We start from the raw sequence: 22,116 nt of genomic DNA, 5'->3' as shown, positions 1-22,116 counted from the left end.
GACAAACTGATGGAGGCAGGATAATTCTTTATTCCAGAGTGATTTCTGCCCGGCTGAGCAGCGTGTAGCTGGGAGCGAGGTGGGAGCGGTGAGTGCTGCAGCTGCCGTGTGATGGAGCCAGTGCTGGCTCAGTGCTCGCTGCAGTTACAGACAAACCCTCCTGGTACCAGTTCTGCCACCCCTGTCCCCTCTGCCAGGCAGGGTCCAGCAGCTGATGGTCCCCTCTATTCCACCCTCATGAGAGTCCACCTGCAGAGCTGCCTCCAGCTCTGGGCCCACAGCATCACAAGGGTGTGGAGCTGCTGGAGCGAGCCCAGAGGAGGCCACAGAGATGCTCCGAGGGTTAAAGCACCTCTGCTCTGGGACAGGCTGGGACTGCTGGGGATGTTCACCTGGAGGAGAGGCCTCAGAGCCCCTTCCAGAGCCTAAAGGGGCTCCAGGAGGGCTGGAGAGGGACTATGGATGAGGGCCTGGAGGGACAGGACACAGGGAATGGCTTCCCACTGCCAGAGGGGGGGGTTGGACGGGATATTGAGAAGGAATAGCAGAAGGTGTCCCTGCCCATGGCACGGGGTTGGAACTGGATGATCGCTGAGATCCCTTCCCACCCAAACCATTCTGTGATTAAAGGATGGGAATCCGCTGCATGGGCTCGGTGTGCGGTGACGGGTTCGCTGTCAGGGTTCCGGTACCTGGGGAGGGGTCGGTGTTCGGGGCAGGATCCGGAGCCCTTCGGGGCTGGGTCTGTGCCGGGATTTGGGAGCCCGGCCCAGCCCCGTGTGGCGGCCGCTCCTCCCCGCGGGCCGCTCCCGCCTCCGCCGCGGCTGCGCGGGCCGGGCCGGGCCGGGCCATGAGGGCGGCGGGGGCGCTGGCGGCGGCGGCCGTGACCGCAGTGGCGATGGCGGTGGTGGCCTGGCGGCGGGCCCGGCCCGTGCGGGAGGTGCTGTTCTTCCCCTCGCCGCCCTGCTGCATCGAGGCGCTGCTGGCCGAGGCGGCCGAGCCCGGGGCGCCCGCCCGGCCCTGCCCGTGCCCGCTGCCCAGCGGCGACACCGCCCTGAGCCGCCTGGTGCGCCGCCTCCTCTCCGCCCGCCGCTCGCTCGACCTCTGCCTCTTCTCGTTCTCCTGCCCGCAGCTCGCCCGGGCCGTGCAGCTCCTGCACCGCCGCGGGGTCCGCATCCGCCTGGTGACGGACGCGCAGTACATGGGGCTGCACGGCTCCCAGATCGGCCGCCTGCGCCAAGCGGGTGAGCGCTGAGGGACCGGGGCCGGGCCTGCCCGCTGCGGGCCCGGTGAGCCCTGAGCTGCGTCTGACACCCCCTGTGTGTGTGTCTGTGTCTGTGTCTGTGTGTCTGTGTGTGTGTCTGTGCAGGGATCCAGGTGCGCCACGACCAGCACAGCGGCTACATGCACCACAAGTTCGCCATCGTGGACCGCAGGATGCTCATCACAGGCTCCCTCAACTGGACCACCCAGGCCATCCAGAGCAACCGCGAGAACGTGCTGGTGGTGGAGGACGCCGAGTACGTGAAGGCTTTCCAGGAGGAGTTTGAAAGGATTTGGGAAGAGTACAATCCTGCCAATTACAGGTTTTTTTCTGAAAGGCAGTAAATTATAGAGCTGCCTCACAGGGCTAGTGGAGCATGGTAACACCCACAGAGTTTATTATTATTATGCATAGACATCATTGTTTTGTCCATCTGGGTGTAACTTTGGTAAATGTCTCCAGAGAAGTGTTCTCTGCCCTAAAATGCCACAGATCCCTTGCTGTGGGTCATTCCCGTGCTAGAGGGAATGATACAAGTGTTTGATTGTGAAGGTGACAGAGCTGCATCCATAGGCATTAAAACTTTGGGCAGGCTCGTTGCTGTGCCCTGGTGCAGACCTGGTGTGTTCCTGCAGTGCTGAGCGTGTGTTTCAGTGGTAAAAGGAACATTTTCAACTTGGGATATGGAATGGAATTGTAGCCAATTCCAAATGGAATTGTAGCCCAAGGGCTCCTCTACACTGAAAAGGTAGGGAGAGATAAGAGGGCTACAGCAGAGTTAAGAGTTTCTATAGATTAAGTGCCTCAGTTACATTTCTTGTTGGCATTAATTGTTGAAAGTTGGTAAAAGGAAATTCCTGGGAAATAGCAACAATTTCGAAGTTTTGATTATGTACCTGTTTCTTTTGGTTAAAGCTTATCAGAGCTCTGGTGTAAAAGATGAGCACAGATGGTAATGACAGCTTCTCTCCAGCAAGGAAGTGCAGGGAGCTGTGGAAGGAAATGAGAGAAATGGTTCTTTGGGATCAGGGTTTATCTGGAGAGCGGACACGGCTGGAGCTGGGTCACCACTTCAGGTGGGCCCTGGAAATCCCACCTGGTTCTTTCAGGTGTTGGGACGCCTGTCATGGTGTGTGCCCTCCCCTGGCAGCACCAGCCTGGGGACAGCGAGGGGAGGGAGGTGACATCTCTGTCCCCACAGCTCAGGGTAGAACAAAGATGATGTAAAAACCTCAGAATTTCAAACTCCAAATAGTGTCGATGAAAGAATTGTTTTATACTGAATGGAAAGTGCCTTAATATCTCTCAAAATGAAAAGAGGTTTTTGTATTCTGTTACTATTTTTTTACCAGTATTGCTGTGATTGGCACTGTTAAATAAAGCATTTTCACAGAAAACATCAACAGCCTCATCTGACTTTTTCATTCCAATTCCTGTAGATCCTTATTAAGATACTTATGATCCATGGACATCCCCAGATTTTAGATTTGTTCTGTTCTGAGAAAGCTTTCATGGGGGAAAGAAAATGATGTTACCTGCATGGAAGCACCTAGGGAAGGTCTTTCTCCAATAAATCCCATTCAGCAGCACTAGATTTAAAGTATTTAAAATATATTATTGCTGTTAAAATGCTGCCTGTTACATTTCCTATGTGAAGTGTGACTATAAAAACCATCTCCTTTTTTATGCTCTGACCTGTTCTTCCTTCTTTTTAGAAATAAACCTGTCACACACAGCGTGCAAAGGGTGGTGCAAAAATAGTTTATTACCATATAGTTAATGTAAAGTTAGGTAATTATATTTACAAAGTAAATTGCTGCTGTGTCTGCAGCAATGCTTTCACTTTTCTTGTTGCATTTCCACTGGTTGGAAGTTACTCAGTGAGTTACAGCTCGTGGCCAGGCTGCTGTGTGATTTTTGTGTGTGCAGGGGGGCTGTGGCTGCCAGGGAGCTGCTGGTGCTCTCTGTAACAACAGGGCACAGTTTGCACATGCACAGCACTGATGCTGCCATCAAACACAAGGTTATTGAGGCCTCTGAGTGGAAAAAATACCCCAAATTTATAGCAAAGAAGGTTACAGTGGTCAAACAGAGTGTACACCATCTTCAGGCAGGTGCCTGCAAAGCTAAAGGCATAGATCAGCGGAAAAGGTTTGAAAAGGTTTTTAAACAGTCCTCAAACCACAAAAAAAAAGCAGTTTATCAGGGCAGGTGGGGTGGGTTGGACTTGTTACACTCATTCCTCCTCTCCCAACCCACTCAAGGGCCTCTGTGCTAAAACAAGACTTAAAAATCAAACCCACAACTCAGTGACAAAACAGAACCCTCTGCAAACTGCTGAGGAATAAATATTTACACTGCACTGCTTGGAATACTATACAGGTATTAAATTACTTTTGTTTTTTAAAAAGAAGAATAAGAAAGCTTTTTTTTTTACCTAAAAAAATTGGAAAAAAATACAGAGCAAAGGCAAGCCACAGGAAGTGTGCTTGAGTGACCACAACAAACTGAGTATCCAAACCAGGATAAATATGTAAAGGTCTTGTGGAAGTGCCATCAAACAGAGCAGGTACAAAATGTGAGCACTTTTACTGCAGGCCAGCTCCCTGGTACCATAAAAAGGGAATTTTCTGGTTTGCAAGCCAGCACCAATTCTAAGCAATTCTATTTTTGAAACAAATGAACACAACTTGCTTCTTTTTTTAACACATGGGCAAAGAAAAGGTGACATTTACAGAAGGATTCTGTCTGGCTCAGGGGAGATGGTGCAAATGGGAGGAAAATTTTACTCAGGAAAAATAAGATTACTTGGAGCCAACAAGGCTCCAAGACCTGTGCCTTTGCTGCACTTGAGTTTTCCTAAACCTCCCTTTTTGGTGCTATCAATAGTGAGGAGTGATGCAGAATGCAGCAGCTTGCCCACACAATTTCTAACTTAAATAGCCACTGATTAATCCCAAAAAATGGATGAAGCCTGGAGCAGGAAGAGGCAGGAGGATAACTGAGGATCATTGGTATGAGTAAAAGGATTTCTCCCTTCATTTTCAAGTACTGGGCTCTACAGCAGGAATATTTCAGCTTGGGGCTGTTTATTGGCGCTGCAGGTACTTTTTCTTTACAGAAAAGGCAGAAGTGCTGCCCCTGGCCTTGGAGAGATGCTCAGACTCACCAGAGCGAGCCCAGAGCCCTCAGCACAGGTTCAGAACATTTGGATGCATAAGGGACCTTCCTCCCTCCTCTTCCTCTCAGTGACCCCCACAATTCACAGCTCTAAACACCCCCAGACATCTCCCCAAGCACTGCCCCAGAGGGTGCAGCTGCTCCTGATGATGCTCAGCCCTGGCTCTACAGCTGACCAAGATTCTCCATTTATTTTTCCAGGAGCCCATGGAAAATATCTGCTCCTATAAGCTGGAGCACATGAGCGGGATTTTCTGGGGAATCTAAGAAAGGGCAGGGTCCACATGGCAAGGAGGAGACCAGGATGTTCTGCTTGGTTGGCTGAAAAGGACAAAGTCCCACCATGAGGCTAAGGAGAGGAGAAGGAGGAGGAGGAGGAGGGTTCTCCTAGAGCCAGTGACACCCGGCAAGGGAAGAGCAATGACAATGACAAGGCCCATGTGCCATCCCAAACCCTTGCTGCCTCCCACAGGAGATCAGAGCTCACCTCAGACAGCAGAGCAGCCAGGGCTGATCCAGGTGGGTCCCCAGGAAGGTCCCCAGGCTCTCCAGACCATGGAAGTGCTGGGCTGAGCTCGGATGCAGTGGCTGCCCATGCACACACCTGAGGGCACAGCTGACCAGGGAAAGGCTGTGTGTCCAACAGGACGAGCACCTTTCCTGCCCTGCTCCACCTCCAGGGCCTCCATGCACACAGAGCATCCCTGCTGTGTCCCCTGCAAGGTGCTGCCATCCTGCCTGGGCACAAAGGGGCTCCTCTGGGCAGGACCAGTGCCAAGCAAGGCCACACAAGCTGGACAAGAGCCTGACTCCCACCGTGGTCCAGTGACACCGTGTCCTGCTGAGGGTGCTGCTGGAAAAAAAGAGATTCTGCTCCCAGGAGGATGAGGGTGACTCTGGCAGCTGCTGTGGTCCAGCCTGGCAGGACTGGGGGTCCTTCACCAGCCCCGTGGGGCTCTGAGAGCTGCACCTGCACCAAGCACCAGACCCAAAACCAGCAGCAAAGCACCAGGAGCTGCTGGCTCAACCTTGGCTGCGTGCCTGAAGGACAAGAGGAAGCTCTGCTCCGGGTGAAGGCCAGGATATCTTCCACATCCCGGCCTGAACAGGTCACTCAGCACCCAACCAGGCTGGGAAGGAACGTGCCGGAGTCTCCTTCAGCCCTGGTGACTTCCAGGTGGCATCTTCAGATCTATCCAGGAATGAAGCTCCACACCTGCAAAGCAGCACAGGCTTCTCCTAGGCAGCCTCTGCTCAGCTGGCTGTGACCATCTAGGGCTACCAGCTCCTCATCCCTTGGTTTGTATGCATTTATCTGCCTCATGGTGCTAAATTGTATGTTTTAAGTACAGAAGCTATTAGGACTGAGAAGGTCTGAAGCACATACTGGTTTTGAGATCTTTATTTCAGGAAAAGATTAAAGAATTAAAATAGGAGCTGCCCTGCTGACAAGAAGAGTTGAATTCAAGAAGCTGGTAAAAAAGGAGCATTATATGCATTGAGCACTGTGCATTTTCAGTCAATATTGGCTCTACTTTCTACTCTACTTTCCTTTGACTAGGAAAAGGGAGTTTCACATGCGCACAGACCCTGGGATACACGGGATTCGATGAGAGGAAGGGAGTAACAGCAAAAAAAAAAAAAAAAAAAAATTAAAGAGAGTGCTGGGCTTGATCTAACAGAGGCAAGAAAGTGATCTTACAGCTCGGCCCCTGAACACCAACTCCGGCCACCGGCAGACGGGAGCGAGGACGCGCCGACGGCGCCGGCTCGAGGGTGCTCTTCAGTAGCTGCAGCTCCCCATCCACAACCACCTGGGCAGCCACCCAAGCTGGCCAGGCTTCGGTGGCACCTACATTCAGGACACGGCACAGTCACGGGGCAGGAGAATCACTTCTTGCAGCCTTCTCCAGCGAGGTGTCAGTGTGGTACCTCCAGGCTGCGGGCGCCGGCGCCGGCTCAGCTCCCCGGCAGCTTCCCCCGGCTTTCCCCCCTTGTAGGTGCAAGTAATGCAGTGGAGATCAATGGTTAGATCAGGCTCCTGTGTGCTCTGGGCACGGGGTCTCTAGACAGCAGTAAGAGCTCGGTCTGGCTGACAGCACCCAGGCCCTGCTCGCTCTTCCCGACAGAGCTATAGCTTATTAACAGGCTGCTGAGCCTTAATACTGACACTTAGTGTAATGGTTTACAGTAAAGAAAGGATTCTCCTACAAAGCGCCGAAGAGAGGGGGGAAAACCCCACTCCAATCCCTTCCTCTCCCTCTCAGAGTCTCTGGAGCATCTCACAAGCAGGGAAAGGAGCTGGGGAGGCGAGGGGAGGGCACCGCCAGGTCCCGTCGGGGCGTCAGGACAACGACAGCGAGGACATCGTAAGGAACAGAGACAAACGGTGCTGGTGCTGTGCTGCCTCAAGCTGGGAGGTGCGCGTGGTCAAGCGGAGCGGGGAGAACTAGTCTTTCTTCAAGTCCCTGGATTCAAAAAGCTTCAGGCGTTCTTGCACAGTCAGGCCTTCCTTCAGACTCTGCGAGACACAAACGACAGAGAGCGGGGTTGGGGCGGGGGCGGCGCTCGGGCACAGCCGTGGCAGCGGGAGTGGGATCCTGGGCGAGGATTAGTGGGACATGCTGAGGAGAACACACGGTTATGGAGGGCAGCTACTGCCTGGAGACAGGGTGAGATTGCAGATGAACCAGGCGACGAACCAGAAGCAATGAGAGGCACATCATGCTGCAAGCAGGATTAGCTGACTTGGGAATGACCCCTGTGCTGGGGTGACTTTATGGTGCTGGTATCCCCACTCTGGTTAGCCCAGAAATAAGTTCTGCACCTTACAGACTGGTTCTGAGAGTGAAGGGGGGAAGAAGAAGCATGCAGAAATATTTTCCCAAACTGGTTGGGGGAGAGGCTGCTTGAATCTGCTTTCTAGAAGAACCCCTTTGGAGGTTCTCTCCCAAATTTGCCCTAAACCAGGACAGCCCTGGGCTCACAGGGCACTGCTGGATGGGGCAATTCCAGCGGGGGAGCCCCTGGCAGACCAGCTGGGATCTGCTGTGCTGAAGGCCCAGGGTGCTGAGCAGGACCTGCAGGCTGGTCCTTCCCTGCCTGCCCCACCATACAGCACCCATGGGGACAGTCCTGGCTCCACTCCATGCAGGATTTGCTCAAGAAACCCTGGAAACTGCTGTGTGCTACCAGTGACCATCCCACCCCTTCTGTCACCCCACCCTGGGACAGCCCACAGTTAGACAGAGGATCCTAAATGTGGCTCATGGCTGATCCAATTCAGATGCAGCATCCAGATTTCAAGGCACAACTCGCAGCTGGCCAGCAGCCCCCTGGCATTTGGAATTGTAAAATCCATCAGCTACACATGGGGACTCACAGCATTGCACTGAGAGGGGCAGAAACCCAGAAACAAATTGCCTGACTCCTGTAGGACAGCTTTAAATTGAAACCAGCCTGAGGGGATGCACCAGCCCAAGGGCAGCACCCTCCTTCCTGCAGCCCCAAACCTGTGGCACAAGAGACTGAGGAGAGCAAAGCATTAGGTGGTGAGCTGTCCCTGTAGATGAGGAGGCACAGCCACCTCCCATCCCTAAAACAGCCCCACAGCCAGGGCTCTGCCCCTCTGTGCCCCACTGCCTGTCCCAGCCCCACAGCTCTGCCTGCCAGCCCCGTCCTTGGAACTTGCAGGGAATTCATGCTGCAGCTGGACATGATTCACTGCACAGACCAAGCCCTGGCACCTTCAAAGGCACAGAGTGCAGGGATGGAAATCAGCTCCTATAGGAAACTCTGAAGGAACTGGGATTGTTCAGCCTGGAGAAGAGAAGGCTCAAGGTGACCTTGGGGCCCTTCCAGAGCCTAAAGGGGCTCCAGGAGAGCTGGAGAGGGACTGGAGAGAGCCTGGAGTGACAGACAAGAGGGGACAGCTTTCCATTACCAGAGGGCAGGGATGGATGGGATATAGGGAATAAATTCTTCCCTGTGAGGGTGGTGATGCCCTGGCACAGGGTGCCCAGAGAAGCTGTGGCTGCCCCTGGATCCCTGGAAATGTTCCAGGCCAGGCTGAACAGGGCTTGGAGCAAGCTGGGATAGTGGAAGGTGCCCCTGTCTATGGCAGGATGTTGGAAACCTGGATGATTTTTCATCCCTTCCAACCCAAACCATTCTGTGATTCCACGATCCTACTATCAGGCAGCCACCTCCCTTCCCTGGCTGTGGGACTGTTCTACCACAGCAGCAGGTTGGACTTTTGGGCTGCATTTTCCTTCCCATGTATTTATCAAGGCAGGACTCCATGATAAACTTGCCCCAGGGCTGTGCAGATTCCCATGGTTACTGTATTTCTGGAAATGTTTTTCCTCCCACAGGCCCACGAACACAGAAGGGCTTTGCCAGGCAGCATGGAAATGAAAGCACTGAATTGGACTGGATTTCCAAATGCTGAGTGCTCTCTTTCCAAGGGGCAGCAGAGTCTCCTGGGATGAGAGGCTCTGAGCACACACTTCCTAAAGGAAGTTTACTTTGGGCCTCTTTAAATGGGAGCAGCTCATGCATTCCAGTTCTCACATCTGATTTCTCAGTGGATGGAAAGAGACACCAGGAGTCATCAGCCTGTTCTGCCTGATGGCACAAATTCCAGCAAATTCAGCCCCCAGGCAGTCCCACAACCGTTTCAGTTGCTGATGAGGAGAGCCTGATGAAGTGAGACTAATGCAGGATGATATCTGTGATAAAGGAATCTTCCACAGACTTCCTGGGGCTCTCCACCCACCGTGCTGGGAGCTCCCCTCTCCTAACCTGCCTCTGCAGGTGCTCCCACCTCAGTCCTTGCCATGGGCCAGGAAATTCACTATTGCTCCAGTTAATGGAGATATCTGGCTCATTAGAATCAGCCTCATTTCTTATTAGCTCCCTCCTTTTGGTGGATGAGCTTGGAAGCCTTGGAGGCTCAGGGATGGAGCAGGAGGAGAAGGTTACTGGGCTCTTGCTCAGGCATGGATCGACCTGAAAAAGCAGCAACTGTGGGTAAAGGAAATCAGAGCAGTCCAGGACATTCCCTCTGCAGCTGAGGTGGCTGAGACCATTTTCCATGCTCCAGGCTGTTATGGGCAGTACACTCAAAGGCATCCCAGACTATTCCTGCACCTGGCTAACAGCAAAACAGGTGTTTTCCTACGAGACCTGGACAGTGCTGGAGTTTAGTCTGAGGCATGCAGAGTCATCCAGGCATGCACACTCAGTGTCCCACACTCCCAACACAGTAAACAGAAAACGTGCCCCACCATGTCCAAATGCTCTCTGTGATGATGAGCTGTGTTGGTGAGGGTGGGAAGAGCAGGAAGACAAAAAGCCACATCCCCCAGGGAAGAGGCAGAGAGACTTTGTTCCACACAGATCCTGGGTACACTGACTTCTCCCCTCCCCTTCCCCTTCACCCAGGAGAAGAATTAGCAGTGAATAAACCTGTCAGTCAGTCAGTCAGTCATTAAGAGAGGAGGGCTCTAGTTTGGCAGGGAGGTGTGAGCAGTGCATGCAGAGGTTGGGCCGTGGGCGGTGCCGCTGTGTTTACCTACGTGGCAGGGAACCTGGACTCGGGTTCATTTCAGTTATCCCATGAGACCTGCTCAATAACGGACTGTTGAAGGAAAAAGCAAAATAAAACAAAAAAAAGAACAAAAAAAAAAACAAAAGAAGAAGCTCATAAATCCCACATGAATTTGCGCTGGCGCAGCCCCAGCCCCCCGTCCCACAGTGATGCCCTGGCACAGCCCCTGCTCCTTCTCCTCTCCTTCCCCACCAAGCAACACACATGGGCACCACACAGAAAGTGATCTGAGCTGAAGTGGTGAAGGGAAACCCAGCATCAGAGTGGCCCAGCAGGTCTGGGCTGCCCCAAAATGTGCAAAGTCCCTCTCTGTTCACCGGGTGCCCTGAGCTGAGGAGCTGCTGCTCACAGAGCTCCGAGTGTTTCCCCCATGTGGGCACCAAGCTCAAAGCATTTTGTCTGCCCTGCAAGGGCCCAACCACTTCAAACATCAGCAAGAGACACCAGGTGAGAGGCAAAGCAGGTTTGCTCATGCTGAGCTTCCTCCCAAGTGCCCTATGTTTAATGCTGTCCCCTGATAAGCATTATTTGCCCTTCCTTATCCCCAGTCCCACATGATGGAACTGGCTGCCAAGGAGAGCTTGGCACAGCATCACTGGGCTTTGGGACCAACAGCAAGCACAGAAGGACCACAGAAGCACAGGGCCATCTGCACCATGTTAACACACAAGCAAAGTGTGTGTTAAATATGCCCAGGACCCAGACATTGCTGATACACATAAAGACAAAAAAATCTTGCAGTGATGAACACTAAAACTAGAATGATGGGTATATTTCCACCTATATTTCAGCTGAAAAGAAGGAGCAGATACTGGAATAGTCCTCCTGTGAAAGACCAAGGAATAAGGAGAATGTCAGCCTTTTTCCCAACCAGGGAGCAGCTTCATGCCTCCATCTGAGCAAGGTCTGGAGTGGGCCCTGCCTGGCTGCCCAGTCAGTCCTTTTGCAGTAAAAAGCCATCCAGGCTAGCACTAGTGGCTGGGAAATTCTTAATTTTGTTCCCCTGCCCATTTCTTCCCATTTGGGATCCCCATCAAAGAGAAATGCTGGGCATTCCTCACTCCCATCCCACTGGGCAGGACATCTGAGCTCACCTTTGACCTGATATTCCTTAGTTGCCGGCTAACACTGGATCTGTCTTTCTTCAAGAAATCAGGGTTGCTTTTTGATTTCATAATATCTGGGAAGAAGCAAAAGAAGTGGGATTAGCCTGGTGCCCACTGCCTTCCTGCAAGGACAGGGCTGAGGCTGTGCCCTCCCAGCCCAGGACAGTGCCCCGATGAGCCCAAGGACAGAGGGGGCTTTTGGGCATCCCTGCATCACGAGGTTTTCCTGATGCAAAACACCAGAAGGCTTTCAAAGCCCATCAGCTTTGGGTTGGAAGGCCAAGTCCTACACTCAGACCCGTTCCTGCACAAGGGTTTGTACTCCAGGATTCCCTGTTAATTCAGGACACCCAAGACTGCTTAGAGCTGCTGGAGGAGGACTGACCATATCCCGATACAGTGGTGTTCACAGGGGATTTCTCTCCCTGAGCTTCTGTGGCTGCTTTCAGCTGCTCTTTCAACCTGCTGATATCACAGTCTGCCTTGGCCTTCACGATGCTCAGCTCCGTGTAGATGTCTTTGTACTTGTCGCTGGCGTATTTCTTATCCTGGCAAGGGAACAAGAACAACCCCATGGAGCCAGACAGACAGCTGGAGCCCAGGGGTTTGTGGATGCACTCAAGAGGAGCTTGGCAAATGCCGACGGAAGAAGAGCCGGCAGCGGGAGAGAGGCTTGGCCAGGGCAGCTCACGCCCCTGGAGCTGCTTCCAACAGGGAATGGAGACAGGCAGAGAGCTGAGAGCCAAGGGCCAGCACAGTGCCTGCAGCCCCTCAGCTACAGGGCTCTTAGTGGCTTTTCATTTTAGCCAAGACACAGAAATTCAAGCAGAATTCCCAGAAATGGCTTTGGTTTGTCCAGAGCAAACCAGTTCCACCGCTGCGAGGCTGGGCAGATCTCTAACACTGATTGTTTGTGCCAGTTAAATCTGATCTGATGTGACAGTAAATGGGGAAATCAGGCTGAAAGGGATGTTTTCCCACACTGTCTCCTTTGAGGGGTAAGCCTTAAGTTGATGCATGGAGTGCTTTACTGATGACATCAAAATGGGTATTGAATTACATTCAGGGGAAAAATTAAATATGGTTTCAAATCTAGGTGTAAATGGGCTGAAATCTAAGCACAGACATTCAGGAGCAGAGCACAGTAGGAGGATTTGCAGAACCACCCCTGGCATTACCCTCAGTGCTGTCTGCAGCTCGTCTTTGAGGGAGCTGATCTCCTGCTTCAGGTACTGGATTTCGGATTCTTTCACCCGCAGCAGGACCTGTGGGAACAAAAAGCCAGAATCTTTGCAACTGAGCAGACACAGTGTGACACCTGCTGTACCCAAGGGCTGGAGGCTCAGCCCCATGCCAGCACCACAAAGCCTCTGGTCCACCCATTTTTTGCTTCTCACAAGAAAACTCCTCCTGGTTCTCTTGGGAACTCGCCCAAGCTTGCAGAGCTGACATGCTCCCTGCACACCCCAGTTTCTGTCCCCACTGCTCTGCATGGATTGCATCCCAGGGACAAGCAGGGGCTGCAGAAGGAAGAGTGAGTGTCTGGCTCAACGTGGTGAGGAGATCAGGACCCCAGAATCTCCTGACCTGATGCAGCTCATGATAACAGTGCTGACCAGCCACGAGAGCCGACTGGGGGACAGATGGCTGCGACACCTCCCAGCTGTGACATGCTCCACGGGTGTGACATGCTCCTGGGGTACACAGCACTTGTGCCTCTCTGCAGAGCTCACCTCCAGCTCGTAGGCGTCCTTGCCCTGCGTGAGAGGCGACCCAGCAGCCTCTCCCCCGCCCTCCCCGGTCAGCAGGGTCCGCAGTCGCGTGATCTCCGCAGCCAGGCGGTTATTCAGCTCCTGGGGAGAGGAGAGGAGCCGTTGTGGGAAGGGGGAGCAGGGCCACAGCTCAGCACCGAGCCCAGGGTCAGCAGGGCGGGGATCCTCACCTGGTTGTGGGCGTTGAGCTCCTGGTTCTCCCGCTGGCACTGGCGGAGGGCCTGCCTCTCAGCCTCCAGCGCCTGCGCCAGGTGCGCGTTCTCCAAACACTTCTGGGAATACTGCTCCGACAGCACCTCCAGCTCCCGCTGCACCGACTGCAGCTCCTCCCTGCACAACACACGGGGGGGTAGTGCCCTCTCCACACACACACATCCCCATTCTTCCTTCAGCATCCCAGGACAACCCAACAGGGAGCTAAGCACCGAGGATGAGGATTGCATATTCCCTTTGGGGAAAAAACTCAAGTCCAGAGCAAGTAAACTCTTCCCTCTCCTGGCAGAGCCATGCTTGGGCACCAAAGGGGACAGGAGGTCATTCTCTCAGAGATTAAGTGGCAGAACTTTCTCAGGTTTCCAAAAACTGAGCTGAGGTCTACCAAAATCTACCAAAGCCAAGTTCTTCCTTGTGAGGGTGGGCAGGCCCTGGCACAGGTTGTCCAGAGCAGCTGTGGCTGCCCCACCTCTGAAAGTATCCAAGGCCAGGTTGGATGGCGCTTGGGGCAACCTGGAATAGTGGAGGGTGTCCCTGTCCATGGCAAGGGGCTGGAATGAGATGAGCTTTGAGTCCCTTCCAACCCAAACCATCCCAGTATTCTAAGTTTGCTGTGGGCACTCAGGACCAGGTGTATTTGCACACCTCCCCAACTTATATAGATGTATCAAGGTTGATAAAGCTGACAGGCAGCCCTGCTCAGCTCCCATGGGAGGACAGCCTTGCCATGGAAAGCTCAGAGCTTCCTCCTCACCTTCTAAACGACCCTGCTGCTGCAGCTGTGTGAAAAGCAGCACTGGCTGCCCATCTGCTACTTCTGGGGACCATAAAGGAGCTATTTTGGGTAATGTGGGGACATTGACCTGGAGCCTGAAAGATTATGGGTAACCAGGAGCCTCTGATGGATGCAGAAACAACCCCAAACTCATGGCCAGAATCAAATGGCAGAGAAGGGTCCCCCACACAGGATGTCCCTGGCAGATGGGGACAGAGGACAGGGATGGTCTTACAGGTACTGCCTCCGGAGGGCCTCGATGTCGGCGTTGACGCTGCTGATCTGGGAGCGCTGGGACTTCTCCAGCTCCCGCTCCAGCTCCTCCCGGTGCGCGTTCTTCATGGCTTCGATGGCTGCGAGGGGCACACAGGGTCAGCACCCTGCACCCACTGCTGGCTTTTTGAGTTTTTGTTTGTTTCTTAAAGGAACAAAATATCCCTGCAAATCTCCCACTGCTTCACGGCCCCTTCAGTCTGTGCCCCAGCTGCAAAGGGGATTCTGCAAATCCTGCTTTTTAACAGATTCCAAATGATTGTCCCCTTCACACATTGTTTCTTGGACTGTGGGACTCCTAGTGCAGAGCCCCTGAACTCCAGTGTTTCAACATTCCCTGGGGCACTGAAGAATTAATTCAGTGTGGAATTGGCAATAATTTAACCACAGGAATGACTAATGCCTTTCGGAGTTGGAATGCAAAACAGATCAGAATGTGTAACAACCAAAGACAGAGGTACCAAGCCTGGAGAAGAACCAGCAGATGGGTACCAAACCTGGATGACCAGGAGATGGACCTCCACCTAAAACATCTTTCTCACAAGCCTGTCCCCATCTCCCTGTGCAGCCCACCCAGCCCTCACCCCACCCCTGCTCTGCTCCTCAATGCAGCCAACACCATCCCCATGTCCCCACCATCACAGAGCTGCCCCACCATGGGTTCCCCTGGCACCTGAGATGGTGGCAGCCGTCTCCTCTGCCAGCAGGCGATCCTTCTCCTCCCGCAGCTTCTCCAGCTCCCGCTGGTGCTGCCGCTGCAGGTCCTCGATCTTCTTCTGGTGCGTCTCCTCCATGGCTGCAAAGCCCCTCTCACATGTTGCCTGCAAAGGGAGGAGGGCAAGGGTTGGCCCAGGAGCACAGGGCCGGTGCCACGGTGCTGGGGAGCCCACCAGGAGCCACAGCTCAGCTCCCCAGGTCCAGCAGGGATCTTCTGCTCCCCCAGCCAAGGAGCACGATGGACCTTGCCAAGGTCAGGGCTTGTCCTGCAGTCGCCTGACCCCTGACAGCTCCAGGGAAAAAGATGCAGGGGGGCACACCCAGTTGGGGAATGCAAATGTGTGTCAAAAAAACGATCAAAAAAACCCTTCTGTGCCCCTTCTGCTCTTTTCAATGCCTGGGTTTTTTTCAGTCTCTGGGTGTAAGGAAGATGATGTGACAGCAACAGGATCTTAATTCCCAACCAAGTATTGCTATAAATGCTGCAGGGAAAATTACTTGCTAATTGAATTTCTAGGAAAGAACTCGAGCCAGGACACAGGAGGAGCAATTTGGGGAGTTGGGATTCACCAGGGGTGAGGTCCTGAACTCCTGCCTGGTCCTTCTGTTCCCAGCTCAGCCGCCAGCCTAAGCACATTGGGATCCTGGATGGACACACGGCTGCAGGACACGGACAGGACCAGCAAAGCCACAGGCAGGCCCAAGCCACGAGGGAAGAAGGGGCACACACTGGGGACAAGGTGCTGAGCCCCATCAGGCAGCTTGGGACACACCTGATGCCAAGCACTGTACAGGGCTTTTCCCTTAATGACACAGGCTGGCTTTATTCCCTGATTTCAGCTGAGCTCCCCTTGACTAACACCAGTGTTTTCCATTGAAAGTGAGAACTGTCACCTCTGGGACACCATGGGAAATTTTAGGGGGACAAATTCACTCACCTAGTGGCAAAAGTGCTCATGACAGTCCAACACCATTGACTCTCACTAACATACACCCCTCAGCATCACCTTCTTGGCTAATGCTCTGTAACCTACACCTAATCCTCATTCCCAATTTTTAGCTTTGGTGGGTTTTTTCCCTCCCATTTAATTTTTAATCCCGAGGCATTCTTCTCTTTCCCAGCCTTGTCTGTTTGTTTATTTGTTTTTTAGACTCCTAACTCAGTGCCAGAACCTGCCTGGACTTGGCTGTGGCACAGAGCAGCCCTGCAGGATTCTTCATTACACCCAGAATCATAGAATATGCTGAGTTGGAAGGGATCCACAAGGATCATCAAGTCCAACTCCTGAAACACCTCTGATTTTGGAAGAAAAAGGTGCATACTCTGCCATAGGTCTGGCTGTAGATTCACTATTTAATGTATTGTAAATGCATTGCCATAAATCCACACGTACAAATCAGTACCTCATAGAATCACAGAATGGTTTGGGTTGGAAGGCACCTTAAAGTCCATCCTGTTCTACCCTCTGCCACAAGCAGGGACACCTTCCACTATCCCAGGTTGCTCCAAGCCTTGAACGTGGTCTTGGAAACTTCCAGGGACGGGGCAGCCACAGCTTCTTGGGGCCACCTGTGTCAGGGCCTCACCACCCTCACAGGGAATAATTTCTTCCTAATATTAAATCTAAATCTACTTTTCCTTCATCTAAAATCCATTCCCCCCTGTCTTGCCACTTCATGCCTTGTCACAAGTTCCTTCCAGCTCTCTTGGAGCCCCTCTAAGCACTGGTAAGGGCTCCAAAGTGTTCCTGGAGCCTTCTCTTCTCCAGTTTGAGGAGTTATGCTTGTGCTACTGATGTTACATTCTCCAGGTTCTTAAGAGAAGAATTAAGCACATTCAAGCCTCCAGTTTGGGCAGGTTTCCAATTGCTTGGTTGGCTTTCTGACCACCACTGCTTAATTCCAATGGGATTCAGCAAAACTACTGCTCTCCCCAGGCTAAAACCAGCTTTTGGCTGAAGCTGAGCCACACTTCACTCCCAGCTCAAATGTGTGCTGGATCTTGTGGCTGGAAGCAAGCTCTCCCACATTTTTGCTGATTCTTAAGAGCAACTGGTCTGTGAGAGCCTCACTGGTTCAGCCTCTGCATCAGTGCCCTTTTGGCTTCCTGTTCAACCAGGCAGCCTCTCCTGGTGCTGCCAGAGTCCTCTACAGCCCTAAACTCACTTCTGAACTGGGAATGCTCTCCCAGGAAAAGCAAACCACCAAACCCAATTTTTTTAAATGCTGGATGATCTCAAACCAGTTTTACAGCCAGTCTGACTGCTGGGGCAATTTGAATGGGGGCATTTCATTGCCAGTGGGTTTCTCTGCACCTCACCTGGGTGTTCTGTAACTGTGCACTCTTTGTTGTGTACAGAATTATTGTGTCCAACACCAGCATGGTCCTCGCAGCCTCCTGCAGAGGAGCTCTGCTTTGCTACAGAATTTGGCATCTGTTTGCAGCTACTTTCCCTAGGAACATACATTTTGAGAGCATCAAGTTTCCATTTCATCCTGCAATTTTGAAGGCAGCAGAGACAGACTGGAGATTTGATCAGACTGGGAAAGACAGAGCTGAGGAATGCTTTTAAAAGGAAGTCACAAGCAAAACGTAGGAGAAACACCGAGTTCTTCGTGTTGAAGGAGAGTGTGATGTTATTGAGCTACTTTGAAACTCTCTCTCTCCCTTTCCACACAAAGATCACCTCCAGAAATCCACCTTCCCAAGCCCTGAGCAATGCATTTAGAATACCCCAGCATGGAGAAGAAGGAAACACCATGCTTTACAGAGGCCTGGCTAATACCCTGGGGCTTGTTTCAGCACACTGGCTGTTTCAGGGGATGGCTGAAAACCCTGGGACTGCACGTGCCCTCCCACACGCTCAGCAGCAGAAGGCAGAAAGCGTTAAACATATCAAGACCTTTAGGTTTTCAAAGTCTTTCTGGTATTTTTCCCTCAACGTGGAAGCGTTCCCCTCCAGATGTTTGTTCTCCAGCTCATCCCTCATGACGTTCATCTGGGCCTCCAGCTCCTGGATGCGTTCCCTCAGGCCGTGCATGGAGTCGGGGTCGCTGCCGGGGTCCTGCCCGGTGCCACCCCCCTCTCTGGCCACCCAGGTGTCCCCAGAGCCCGGGGCCACCGCGGGGGACGCCTCCGGGTGCTGCCTCTGGTACTCATCGAGGGTCTCTTGCAGGCGCTGCAGGTTCTGGCTGTAGTGCTCCTGCAGCGCCTGCAGCTCCTCGCCGTGGATGACCTGCAGCTCCTTGATCTTGGCCTGGAACTTCTCCTCCAGCGTTTGCATCTGCTCCAGGTGATACTGCTCCATGTTCTGCTTGTCGCGGACAACGGCGTCGAGCTGGTTGAGCCCCTCCACCCTCTCGGCCTTCAGGGCATCCTCGGTCCTGTTGAGCTGCTCGATGACGTTCCGGATCTCCTCCTCGTAGCGCCCCTGCAGCTCGCTCAAGCTCTTGCTGTGCTCGTGCCCTTCCTCCTCCAGGAGCCTGCGCTGGCTGTCCAGCTGGGACACCTTTGCCTTGAGGTCAGCGTTCTCCCTCTCCAGCACGGCGATCACCTCGCTGTACTCGCCCTGCTGCTTCCTGAGCAGCTCCTCGTACTCGTCGCGCAGGAGAGACACCGTCTTCACGCGCTCCTGGCACAGGGCATCCATGCTCTGCAGGGACTCCTTGTAGGACTTCATCTCCCTCTCGTGCTCCAGCCGGACTTTGCAAGCGGCGTAACAAACCTGAGCCTGAACAATGGCATCGTGGACTAACAGAGACGAATACCGCTCCAGGTCTCCCATGCACGAATGGTAGGAAAGACTCTGGGACATCTTCAGGAGCTTCTGACAGTCTCTCATGGCCTCCTCGGGAGGCAGAGAGAGTAAGGCAACAGATATCTCCTTCAGAACACTGGATTTGTCCTTTAGCTGCTGGGCAAGATCTTCCTGAATGGAAACAAGAGCTTCACTACTACGGTCTGGGGCACTGCCAGTCTCCTCCACCTTGGCTAATTCCTGGCACGGCACCATTTGGACACGGCTCCCATCCCAAGAGATCTGGGTTCTTTCCGAAGCATCTTTTTGAATTTCAAGTGCTTCAGAAATCTGGTGCATAACTCCATCAAACTCAGGAGTCCTGTATGCTTTGATGATCTCCTCCAACATGCATTTGTGCTGCTGGAGAGCTGTTTTGGTATTATGGAGCTCTTCTTCAATTGCTTTTAACCTCTGATGAAAAGATTCTCTCATTTTCTCTGCAACAAACCCAAGTTCTGCCTTGATCAATGTAGCATCTGCTACAGCACTGAGAAAACATGGGGAAATGCCCAAACTTGTTTCTGTTTTACCCTCAGCTTCTCCTTCTCTAGTGCTCAACTGTGCTCTCAGCTCCTCCACCTGGCTCCAAAACTCCCCTTCCAGCAGCAGCTTTTTAGACAGGACACTGGCCAAATCATTGGCTGTATGAGAAACACTTGCTGGCTCCAACAAAACCACCTCAGCCGTTCCCTGGATCTCTCTCAGAAGCTGGGCTATCTCAGAGCTTGCATTTTTCAAAGACTCTGCTATTTGGTTGATGAGAGAGGCCTCAAATGCCACCCTCTCAGAAAGCCACCTCAGCTGGCCGGTGTCAAACACATCTGCTTGCTGCTCCTTGGAGATGTGCTCCTCTTCTCCCAAATCCCCTCCTTCTGGAGCGGGGCTCTCCGTGGTGAGGCTTTCACTCTGCTGATAGTCTGATGGGACTGGCGCTCCGCTCAAGGCCTGGATTGCATTTGATAAAGTTGTTTCCATGCTAGACAGAGTAACAAGGAACAAATCACCCTCTTTATCCTTGTCTGATTTGGGCAAGGATCTTAGCTGCTCCCTGCACTTCTCTAAGCAAGTCAGCGCTTGATCGTTTTTCATCTGGAAACCTCCCAGCTCGCTGACGTGACTTTCTATGAGCTTGAACTTTTCCTGCCTCTCACTCTCCAGCTGTGAGATCAAAGCATTGACTTGGGACAAGCTGGTCTGAAGCTGTTCCCGCAGCTGGGACTCCGTGCTGGCCCACTGATGGTGCAGGGCGATGAGCGTCTCCTGGTTATGGCCGTGCTGGCTTTCGAGCTTCATCGTCACATCTTTGAGCTTCTCCTCTGTAATGTACAGCTTGGTTTCCAGGGAATGGATGATGGAGAGATAAGTCTCAGAATCACTGGTCCCTGATGAGGGGTAACCCAGAGCTGGCTCTGAGGACATGCTTTCTTCAGACAGAGATCTGTCCTGGCTTGTGTCTGAAGAGGTACTGCTTGTCCAGTTTTTCTCTGATCCATCTGGATGGATGTACTTTTGACACTGGATGCTTGAAAAACGGATCCTTTGCCTCTTGGCCCCCATGATTCCTACATCAGGCTTTGCTAAAGCTTTCTGAACCAACTCTTGGTCCTGGAGCTCTACAACTTTAGATGGGGAGCCAAATTCCTCCATTTGCCTCTGACTGGTCTCAAGAACCTCATCCTCCTCCTCCTTCAGTGCATAAGTCAGAGCTGGGAGGACATCCTGAGTTTGCCCCAGTTGGGATGGATGACTTTCATCCACCTCAAGACTGGGGCCAAGGTCTTCTGCCTCCTCAGCACATGGACCTGTGCCCGCACTAGCTAATTTCTTTAAAGCCTCCTCCTTGGCCTTTAGCTTTACTTTAGTCTCCTCTAAACTGCTATCTAAAGCAACCACTTTAACCAAAGCCTCACTGAGATCTTGATCTTTCTTCTCCACAATTCTCAAGTGCATTTCCTTAACATGTCTCAGCTCTTCTTCTTTCTCTTTCAGCACCTCCTGCACCCCCCGGAACTGATCCGACACCTCCTCGAACGACTGCTCCAGATTGTGGTAGTTGGTCTCTTCCATTTTCAACTTTGCTTGTAGCTTTGCAACTTCGTTATCCGACTCGGCCACCTGATTCATGAGCTCGTGGAACCGGCACTTGATCTGATCTCTCTCCCTTTCGAGCTCCTTGATGTGCTCGGCAAGTTTTTGGATGCTGGCCTCCTTCATGGCCAGCTGCTCCTCCAGCTGGTGGACGAGCTCGCTGCCTTCGAACTTGGCGCTCAGCTTCTCCTTCTGCAGAATCTCCATTTGCTGCTCACTGTTCTGCAGCTGATTCTCATACTCATTAGCTTTGTCCTCCACCTCCTTCAGGCTCCGTATCAAAACCTGCCTCTCTCTCTCGCAGCTCTCCAGCAAAGCCTCGTAGTTCTTCTGCAGCTTCTCCTCCATGAGGACCCGCGCCTGCTCGCTGGCGTTCAGCTGCCCGCTGAGGTCTGCGATCCTGTCCTGGAGCCGCTGCACTTCCTTCTGGTGGTCCCTCTGCAGAGCCTGCTGCATCTCCAGGTCCCGCAGCTCCTGCGTCTTCTCCAGCAGCAGCGCCTCCGCGCTCTTCAGCTTCTGCTCGCTGGCCTTCAGCTGGGAGCTGAGCGCGGCCTCGCCGTGCTGCCACTCCTCCAGCTGCTCCTTGGCCTTCTCCTTCTCGCTCCTCAGGTCGCTCTTGAGCTTGGCCAGGGTCTGCTCCTTGATGGCGAGCTCGGCCGCCGCGTTACTGAGCCTCGCCTGCAGGCTCTGAATCTCGGCCTCGTGGTGCCGGATCACGTCCTTGGCCTCGGCGTAGCTGCGCTTCAGCGACTGAATCTGCTGATTGATCACCTCTTGACGCTGGCATTGGGCTTCCAGCTCGCTTTGGAGGTCTTGGTTGACTTTGTGAAGCCTCTGCCAGGCACCTGATGGCGAGGCGGCCACCTCGGTCTTAAAAAAATTGATTAAATACTAGATTAGTAACACTCTTGGCTCTCCCTTCTGAGTGTCACACCTCTGGCCAGGCAGGCCGTGGAAAAGTTCCTCACAGCGACTTGGCTGCTACCCACTGCTCCAAATGGGATGATTTGTTCTTGGCACAATTTGGTTTGTTTGATCAACTTTTTTTTTTTTTTTTTTAATGAGCGACAACTGCTTTCCAGTAACAGAAAACACTGACCACAACATCAAAACAGCTGTACAGTAACAGGCTAAATGGAAAAAAAAATAAACCCAAACTCAAACAGAATAAAAAAACAATGAAAAAGAAACACCAGCAGCAAAACAGAGACACAGACAAAAGAAAAATGCCAAGGATGATGATGAGGAGGAGATGAAACAAAATGGAGGAGAAAGGAACTTCTTTTTTTTAGCAAGATTGCTTGTTTGTTTGTGAAA

General features: G+C 52.7%; 2 protein-coding genes across 10 annotated transcripts in view; one reads left to right on the top strand and one right to left on the bottom strand.

Moving 5' to 3' along the window:
* The first annotated feature begins 874 nt into the window (after nucleotides 1-874).
* On the top strand, nucleotides 875-2,662 carry PLD6 (phospholipase D family member 6). Its single transcript, XM_064726032.1, has 2 exons — nucleotides 875-1,244; nucleotides 1,370-2,662. The coding sequence occupies exons 1-2, from the start codon at nucleotides 899-901 to the stop codon at nucleotides 1,606-1,608; spliced, it is 585 nt and encodes a 194-aa protein (XP_064582102.1). The 5' UTR covers nucleotides 875-898; the 3' UTR covers nucleotides 1,609-2,662.
* A 347-nt stretch (nucleotides 2,663-3,009) lies between these two features.
* MPRIP (myosin phosphatase Rho interacting protein) overlaps nucleotides 3,010-22,116 on the bottom strand; it is a 75,309-nt gene continuing 56,202 nt past the window's right edge. For 4 of the 9 annotated variants that reach the window (XM_064725714.1, XM_064725713.1, XM_064725715.1 and 1 more), the window contains 9 exons: nucleotides 17,815-21,669; nucleotides 14,868-15,015; nucleotides 14,157-14,274; nucleotides 13,104-13,263; nucleotides 12,895-13,014; nucleotides 12,340-12,426; nucleotides 11,547-11,709; nucleotides 11,150-11,235; nucleotides 3,010-6,965 (listed from right to left, as the gene is read on the bottom strand). In XM_064725714.1, the coding sequence (XP_064581784.1) occupies nucleotides 6,894-6,965; nucleotides 11,150-11,235; nucleotides 11,547-11,709; nucleotides 12,340-12,426; nucleotides 12,895-13,014; nucleotides 13,104-13,263; nucleotides 14,157-14,274; nucleotides 14,868-15,015; nucleotides 17,815-21,669 (4,809 nt within the window). In that variant the 3' untranslated portion in view covers nucleotides 3,010-6,893. Of the gene's footprint in view, nucleotides 6,966-10,019; nucleotides 10,086-11,149; nucleotides 11,236-11,546; nucleotides 11,710-12,339; nucleotides 12,427-12,894; nucleotides 13,015-13,103; nucleotides 13,264-14,156; nucleotides 14,275-14,867; nucleotides 15,016-17,814; nucleotides 21,670-22,116 lie in introns of all 9 variants that reach the window. The other 5 variants (XM_064725716.1, XM_064725717.1, XM_064725721.1 and 2 more) reach the window with 5 other exon arrangements.

Source organism: Zonotrichia leucophrys, chromosome 14 (assembly GCF_028769735.1).
Source record: "Zonotrichia leucophrys gambelii isolate GWCS_2022_RI chromosome 14, RI_Zleu_2.0, whole genome shotgun sequence".
In the NCBI taxonomy this organism is placed as follows: domain Eukaryota; kingdom Metazoa; phylum Chordata; class Aves; order Passeriformes; family Passerellidae; genus Zonotrichia; species Zonotrichia leucophrys.
Note: the sequence above shows the minus strand (reverse complement) of the source record. Positions and strands in the feature narration are given on the sequence as shown.

What these genes read in the sequence shown, in the direction of transcription:
- PLD6 (XM_064726032.1), top strand. Translation starts at nt 899, where the DNA reads ATGGCGGTGGTGGCCTGGCGGCGGGCCCGGCCCGTGCGGGAGGTGCTG. An exon ending in CGGCCGCCTGCGCCAAGCGG is followed by an intron (nt 1,245 to 1,369) that starts GTGAGCGCTGAG and finishes GTGTCTGTGCAG; the next exon opens with GGATCCAGGTGCGCCACGAC.